The following is an 8634-nucleotide window of genomic DNA, read 5'->3' on the forward strand; positions in this document are numbered from 1 at the left end:
AATTTATATGTATTTATATATCACATTAAATAACTTAAAAAGAATGTACTAAATTATAGAGAGCCACATTTCACTAGCTAGTGAGATAGCTAAAAGTTATAATGGCTAAACTTTAGCTAGTATGCTGGAGCTCTTAAAATACCCAAAAAACTAAACACGCTCTCTAAAATAGCTAAAATGATAAAATAGAGAATCTGATAAAGATGCTCTTAGATCCTTCTATAGGCCATTCAAGGAATCATGGCTAAAACTCTTGTTCAATACAAATTCAAATGAGAAGCAAGATGAGGGGAATCTCACCAACGAAGTAACGGTGCAGAAGATCAGTATGCCTTAAATCTTCGAATCAACCAGTAAATTTAATCCAAAGAATGAGTACGTAAAGATATATATCCCACCAATTTTTTGGCTTTTCCGACCACATTTGAACTCTTTTCCGATAAGAATTTGTCAATCGGAAATAATGTACGACTTTACAGAGCATTTCCGATGACAAAATGTTATGGTTGAAAATAGCGTGTTTTTGCTAGGGTAATTCGCTCCCGTAGGAAATGTTGGTCGGAAATGAGGACTTTTTTGTAGTATATATATCCATGGATATGATTCATCTGATTACCCCGGATATATATATATATATATTTATTATTTTTTTCATGCTAGCTATGTGATACTATATGATTATTATTGAGGCAGCTGGGCTCTGGGTAATGTTTTACCTTATTCATAGTAAGATCCAGCTCATGACTTCGATCGTTCTTCCCTTCTCTTGATTAATCTAATTAAGTAAATCGAAACGTCAAATAGGGATCACATGCATTTCAAGTTGTATACCTAATAGGGATCATAAATTACGAGTGGAATTTTCATAGTAATTCCTAATTCCAATTTAAGAAACAAGAACAGTATATTCATCAATGTACAAGCAAAATAATAACAACTGAGTTGCTAAAATCAATTCGTACAGAGCTTCATGTTTTTAAATTACCAAGATATAGTAAACAAGATTCATCTGAAATATCTAACATCATCATTTTTATGGTCTGATACATGTTGACATGCATACATCTAATACATGTATGGAATGAGAGCCTTGACATGTTGGGGAAAATTCTTAAACTTAGAAAGATACCATCTCCTAGTAGCATAGCTCCTACCAGTCAAATATATCGCAATTCCGACGGCCATGGTGAATGCACACAAGGTCTGAGAAATAAAAGAGAAACCTACAAATCCAATGATTTCAAAGAGATAGTGAGGGCATACCACTAGCTCAAACAATCCACCCCTTGGAATCTTATAATCCTTAACATCATCGCGTTTTGAGGTTGACGGAGAAGAAGAGGACGAAGATCTCAGTTGGGAAAGAAGGTAGTGATGGTAGAAATTGCCAGATATACCAAGTAGAAACAATAGGATCCCGGTGTACTTTAAATCAATTGTTGGCTCAGGGAGCCCTTGGGTTGTAGTAAGGTACTGAGCGTAAATCGCAGTGAGAATAGACATGAAGTAACTGGCAGAGATAATAATCACAGAACCAAGCATCATCCCTCCACTGTACTTGTGAACAAATTGAACCTACAAATCAAACAAGACGAAAGAAATTAAGCCTTAACGACAGTAGTAAATTGCAGCAGAGACGTAGTTTCCACCAACAACAGGGCAGGCTAGGAGATATGTGTCTATCTGATTGAGACTATTACGTACGTATATGGTGTCACGATAGATAAGATAAGCCTTAACCTCAAGATTTTACCTGTTGCAGTTTGTAAATCTAGCATATGTACGTGTACATGCATATGACCAATATCCTAAGTACTGGGATGGATTGGTTGATGTTGGTTTATTAATATTAATTAGCTGGAGATTGATCGATGAAGTGATCTAAGAGCAGAATCAAAATCATTTGACAATATTTATAAAGGTACCTCTTTCCAAATGTTAGATATACTTCATATTCTTAATTAACAGAGATCTATACCATTATTGGTGATGGTTCAATTAGTTTTTAGTTTAGGGATCTTAATGTATTGGGGTAACTGGAGTATCCTACAACACCATTAAGCCTCTGTGTTTCATAGGATTTGATTAACACCTATAATGTATGTAATGCATGTCAAATCTTATAGTCTCTCAAATAGTACCTAGCTATCTACCCCAAGAGTGTGGTTAAGTTGGACAATATTAATTTGGTTTCGGATCAAACACTTCCATACAAAATCGTGCACAATAATATACTGTAGGCTTCTGTTATACTAAAACAAACACTTGCGTGCATAACATATTTAGCTTTTTAATCAGATTGAACACTATCAGTTAGTTTATAAGAAAAAGAAATGTAAAATTCGACGTAATCGTACCTCCAAAAGTCTTTTGAGGAAATGAATAGTGAGTGTTAAAGAGACCAAAAGATATCTGATATCATCGTTATGGGGAAAGAACACCAACGATGTGAGCCCTGCAAGAAATGCGGGAGCATACGCTATTTGCATGCCTCTTCTACCAGATATGTAAATTTGCTTTGAGTTTTGAGAATCGGATTGTTTGCTATTCTTCCAGAACTTGGAATACTGCATGTTCTTTCCTCTCAACTCAGAGAACCCGGCATTAGCTGACCCCGTGAAGCTGATCACTGACATGACTGTGATGAACATAGAAGCTGGTGGTGCAAAAACAAATATGGTTGGCCACTCCATACTCACGATGAACAATATGACCTCCTCAGCTTCTTCTTCTTCTTCTTCTTCTTCTTCTTTCTTTTTTTCTTGATTGAAGAATGCAAACTCTTAGTGAACAAATTAATATCAAGTAGGAAATATGAATGAAGGGTGATTGATTAAATACGAGTTTTCTACCGGCCAGTTCATAGGAAGCTAGTCCTTTTTTCTACTAGTTTGTAGGTGAGGAACGAGGAATCAAACTCTCGTAGTCAATTTTTAACAATTTAGTCAGATTTTAGCAAAAAGCATACCCAAGTCAATAAACAGATTTTAAGCCATACTAATTTTTAAGCAAGATTCGGCAGTTGGTACTTGGTGGTAGAATTAACAATGTATTGTGTAGTGGATTATAAATAATTGTAATGTTTAATTCTCTTAACTATAGTTTATGAAGCTTGCTCCTCTTGGCACTCTTGGCCATTGACTTTGGATAGATAGTTTTTTCTTTTTTGGTGAGTCTTTGGATAGATAGTTTGGGGATCCACTTCTGTGATCTTGTACTATTTGAGTTTTTTTATTAACTATTGAAGCCATCATACTCCGAAGAGAACCATACAACCGAAACTTTGCATCTGATCCCAATAGCAGTTGATCTATTTGCCTAATTTCAAAGTGTTTTTGTGAGACATTTGTATATTTAACTTTCAAACTTTTTTCAAGATATAAAATGCTCTCTCTTCTTTTGCTCTCTTTTCTCTCTTACGAGATCTTGAGGAGGCGGCGGCGATTGGGGTTATTGGAAAATGTGTGGTTTAGATAAGAGCCATTTGAAATCCCAAATCGGGAACGTGAAGAGTCATCCTTAGGTTGTAATGAATGATACTACACACATTAATGTGGAGGTTTTTCGTGTAAAACCTCGTACCCGTTTTTCCACCGGGTGGCTAAAATGGGAGGAGTATCGACAACCCGTGTGTGTGGGACCCGTGGCCCCGTGGGGCATGTTGGCCCTTCCGCATAACAGGTATTCTCCCTCTCTACGATCAGGCCGACATCTATAATTGGAGAACAGGGTCTTCCAGCTCTCCTCCAATTGCTATTGGCATGCTGGTGGCATTTGCCACAGGTGGTGTGAGGGTGTATCTCGGTTCATAGAGAAGCAAACGGATGAGAAGTATTTTTATGCATAATAAGAAAGTGATCATGTTTAAGGTATTTGTTGGTAACTAGTTGCGCACGCTAATGTTAAGGTTGAGTGAGAATTTTCCAACCCAACGTAACTAAGGGCTGCTCGATTGAAGATATGAGCAGGTCGAATTCCTAAACCCTCTAATTTTGTGGGAGGCCGTGTGAGACCAATCCACTGCCGAATGGAATTACCCCAAAAGAACAGTCTACTTTCTTTTCTTTTGATCAGTGAACTTTTTAGGCCATTTGAAGCAGGCAATTGTATGGTTAGGAATACCCGAGAGATTTGCTTTTACAAGAGTATTGGCAAGCTAGCTTACCTCCCTTTGAAAGAGTATTGGCTTTCTCAGACCAAAAAAAAGAAAAAAGAAAGAGGCTTTCCATCCCGAGATCGAGCTTCTTCTGTAACGGATTAATAACCGAGTTAGAATTAATAGCATCTTTCCATGCAACAACATTCTGATTATCTAAATACCGACCAATAGTAGCTTTATGTTGTATACCAAGGCAAGACCTCAAGTCATGTTTAACAGAAGTTGAAGTGTTACATGAGAAAAAAAAAAAAAAGTAGACTTATGGTAATTAATTTGTTGTCTTGATGCTTCAAAGAATAAGTTTAATGTAGAAAGGATATTCTTGGCCGCAGTATGAGTAAGCAAAAATTAATTAAGCAATCATCAACAAACATTAAATTAGAAACTTTAAAACTACTTGGAGTTGAGAGGATACCGATATTGGAGCGCGAAAGAGACCATAAATCAGCCAAATGACGAATAAAAGATTCCATTGCGAGGATGAAAAGATAAGAGCAAGTTCAACAGTTTCTTTATATTTTCTACATAATAGGGAAGCAAAACTCAAAATCTCTAAAAATTTTGTATACAAAATCCAACAGTTTCCCTATTTTAAAAATTCAAATATTTATTACAACAACAATCCTCATTTATTACAATATAATAATAAGTATAAAAATATTAAAGTTTATTTTTTAGAATAAGTTATGTTTTCTTTCTTATCTTTGAGCCTTGAAGAATGTGCAACATTTAATTCTCCTTTCTCTAAATATTTTTAGGGAATCTGTAAATATAGGGAAGCAAAACTTCTTTTTCATCTCTTTCCCTATTTTAGAGAATGAGAAAGGGAAGCTGTTGGAGTGGAAAATGACCCTATATTCCCAAAAATAGAGAAAATCAAAGAGTTTAGGGAATCTGTTGGACTTTCTCTAAATATTTTTAGGGAATCTGTAAATATAGGGAAGCAAAACTTCTTTTTCATCTCTTTCCCTATTTTAGAGAATGAGAAAGGGAAGCTGTTGGAGTGGAAAATGACCCTATATTCCCAAAAATAGAGAAAATCAAAGAATTTAGGGAATCTGTTGGACTTGCTCTAAGGTGATAGTGGATCATCTTGTCTCAGACCACGAGTAGAAGAAAAATTACATGTTGAAGTACAATTAAGAAAATTAAGAAAAAGTAACCGAAGATAAGCAATTTTTGATCAGATTAATTCAAGACCCTCTTTCGATCGTTATGTAATGTTCTAGTGGTTGCCAGAATTATTGAAACCAAAAGCTGATAAACAAGAGCAAAGGTGATCCCAATTAATTAACAAGCCATATGCTTTCTCAAGGTCGATCTCGATCCAGGGAAGTTTTCCTTTTCTTTTTGGTAAATGAAGTAAATAATTCATGAGCTATGAGTATATTATCATGAATTGATCTACATGGGACAAAAGCTCCCTGGTTGACCATCACTTTTGAGATGATCTTGTATATAAGTATATAACACTACATAAACTTATAGGTTTGTAATGATTATCTGTTTCTGGCTGGTCTACATTTTGTAGGAGAACAATACGAGTCTTATGAGTGTAAATCTACGTTATGCGTAAAAAGTGAGACAAGATGAAAGATATGATGAGGCCAATAAGCCTGATAAAATTTGGCATGAATCTCGTCCGGTCCAGGAGCTTTGAGCGGACCAATATCAAAAACAGCCTTATAAATTTCCATCATAGTGGTTCGAGCAAGGAGAGAGAGTTACTGTCCTCTAAAGTAATACAATGAGAGGGATAATATTAGGGAACTGATATAAAGCACTATTTGACATAGTAGATGAGCATGAAAATCGTGTGGCAAAAGAATGTGGCCTATTTGTTGATTAGAAGTCCATGTACCGGCTTCATCTGTCGATCTTAGAATTTGGTTCGTTTATGACGAATAGAAGCTTGCATTTGATAATATTTGGTGTTTTTATCACCTAATTGCAGCAAGTTGGCTTTGACTCTTTGAGCCCAGAATTGTTCATCTTGAACCGAAAGAAGCTAATCAGTGTTGAAAATTTTTCATGCAGCCGACGACTACTATTTCTTTCTCTTCCTTTATATTAGGATCTTTCTCTATTACAATAATACTCTTAACAATGAATTTTCCGGCAACCATGGTCGCCAATATTTTCCTGCAACCATGGTCAATAGTTTCTTCCTCTTCCTTAATTCTGTGTATGAGCAATTGAGCATCAGTACAATCATACCAATTAAGAAGCAGCAATGAAAATTCATTTGTGCCTTTCCCCGGTTCCATCTAACTATTTTTTTCAAAGGGTCAAAAACTGATCATTTTTCAAATTGTGCATTGATTTCCAAATAGATTCACACACACACACACAAATTGTGAGAAGTGGAACAAAATGGTTCAATCGTATTTGAAGGAAAAATGCTATCTGGCATAGCAAATCTGTGTTAGAGATGCCATGTATATTTTGATTGCTATTCGTATTCCTTTTTTTTTTTTAGAGGAATTCATATTCGAATTCCTAATTCCAGTATGAACTGGGAAGATATGTTAGAGCAAAATGGATTTGGGTCTAAACACCCAATCCACCCCTAGAGCAAAATCCTATCTCACGCATAGATAATTTGATTGCGATTTGCAATACTAATTGCAATATGATCCGGGCAGAGATGTGGCAAACCTGAACATAGACAATTCTAAATGTGAAATCAAATAGTTGAGTTGTTGAAATCATGGTTGTAGAGAGGTTCCTTAATCTCAATGTGCAATACTTATTAAACATGATTAATTCTGAAATCTTTAACACCATAATTTATAGTCTGATACAAACATACATATATCTAATAAACATATGGAATGAGAGCCTTGACATTTTGGGGAAAATTCTTAAACTTAGAAAGATACCACCTCCTAGTAGCATAGCTCCTACCAGTCAAATAGAATACTGTTCCGGCCAAGAAAGCAAACGCATACAAGGTCTGAGAAATAAAAGAGAACCCTACAAATGCTATGATTTCAAATAGATAGTGAGGGCATATCACTAGCTCAAACAATCCACCCTTTGGAATCTTATAATCCTCATCGTTATTGCTTTGTGAGCTTGACGGAGACGAAGAGGATGATGATCTCAGTTGGGAAAGAAGGTAATGATGGTAGAAATTACCAGTTATCCCAAGTAGAAACAACACAATTCCAGGGTACTTCAAATCAATTGGTGGCTCTGGTAGCCCTTGGGTTATAGTAAGGTGCTGCGTGTAAATTGCAGTGACAGTAGCCATGAAGTAACTGAGAACGATAGGAATCGCAGAATCAAGCGCCATCCCACTACTGTACTTGTGAACAAATTGAACCTACAAATTAAACAAGGCCAAAGAAAGTAGTCTTTAACAACAATTGTAAACGGCAGCATGGGACATAGTTTCCACCAACAACAGAGGATGTTGGGAGATATATTGCCAATCTTCGATTGAGACTAGTACGTATATGTTGTTCTAGTTGCAGCTTGTAAATACCAATACCCTATGAAGTGGGATGGGTTTGTTAGTGTTGGGTTATCACCTGGCAATTGATAAAGTAATCTAAGAGCACAACCAAAATCATTTGACAATAGTTTAGAGACGCCGAAATTCTATAAATTCTATTGCAAGGTCCTCCTTTCCAGATGTGAGATATACTTCATATTCTTAACAGTGTTAAATTCTCTAATTCAAGCAGTCTAGGCTTCTCTTAGACATTAGAACAAACACATGGCGTGCATATAGAGAAAACCAACTGAGATGCAAAGTTTGAAGTAATCGTACCTCCAAAAGTCGTTTGAGGAAATGAAGGGTGAGAGCTGAGGAGAGCAATAGATATCTGATATCATCGTTATGGGGAAAGAACACCAGAGATGTGAGCCCAGCAAGAAACGCAGGAGCATAAATGAACTGCATGCCTCTTCTACCAGATAGGTAAATTTGCTTTGATTTCTGAGAAGCGGGTTTATTGGTAATCTTCCAGAACTTGGAATACTGCAGATGGTTTCCTCTCACCTCCGAGAATCCGGAATAAGCTAACCCAGTGAAGCTGATGACTGACATGGCTATGACGAACACAGAAGCTGGTGGCGGAAAGACAAATATGATCGGCCACGCCATGATTCCCTCAGCTTCTTCTTCTTCCTTGATTGAAGAACTAAATGGTGATCGATGTCAAACTCATGTGTACAAAGACGTTGAATCGGAGATATGAATGATTGCTTTGGATTAAGACGTATTTCTACATCTACCAGTTTTAAAGTGATGAATCAAACTCGTGGCGGTGTGATTGGCTAATAGAAGCTGCCGAGGTCGGGATGCACATGTGGTATAGACTATAGACGCAACACGTGGAGGAACCCATTTCTTAAATCTCCCATCATGTTGCCCATCCTAATTCGCTCGTCCTTTCTACTTCAAGCCTCTATGATATTCTTGAAATAATAGGAATAAACCCATTCTCGTATATAATTCCATGAAA

General features: G+C 36.4%; 2 protein-coding genes across 2 annotated transcripts; both read right to left on the reverse strand.

Annotated features, from left to right (window-relative positions):
* Positions 1-1065: 1065 nt before the first annotated feature.
* On the reverse strand, positions 1066-2693 carry LOC101304066 (very-long-chain enoyl-CoA reductase-like). Its single transcript, XM_004291996.1, has 2 exons — positions 2358-2693; positions 1066-1575 (listed from the first exon to the last, which is right to left on the reverse strand). Exons 1-2 carry the CDS (start codon positions 2691-2693, stop codon positions 1066-1068), a joined length of 846 nt encoding a protein of 281 aa, XP_004292044.1.
* A 4199-nt stretch (positions 2694-6892) lies between these two features.
* On the reverse strand, positions 6893-8525 carry LOC101304235 (very-long-chain enoyl-CoA reductase-like). The gene is made up of 2 exons (XM_004289642.1): positions 7938-8525; positions 6893-7487 (listed from the first exon to the last, which is right to left on the reverse strand). Exons 1-2 carry the CDS (start codon positions 8271-8273, stop codon positions 6978-6980), a joined length of 846 nt encoding a protein of 281 aa, XP_004289690.1. The 5' UTR covers positions 8274-8525; the 3' UTR covers positions 6893-6977.
* Positions 8526-8634: the final 109 nt, after the last annotated feature.

The sequence above is a fragment of the Fragaria vesca genome, linkage group LG2 (assembly GCF_000184155.1).
Source record: "Fragaria vesca subsp. vesca linkage group LG2, FraVesHawaii_1.0, whole genome shotgun sequence".
NCBI lineage: Eukaryota > Viridiplantae > Streptophyta > Magnoliopsida > Rosales > Rosaceae > Fragaria > Fragaria vesca.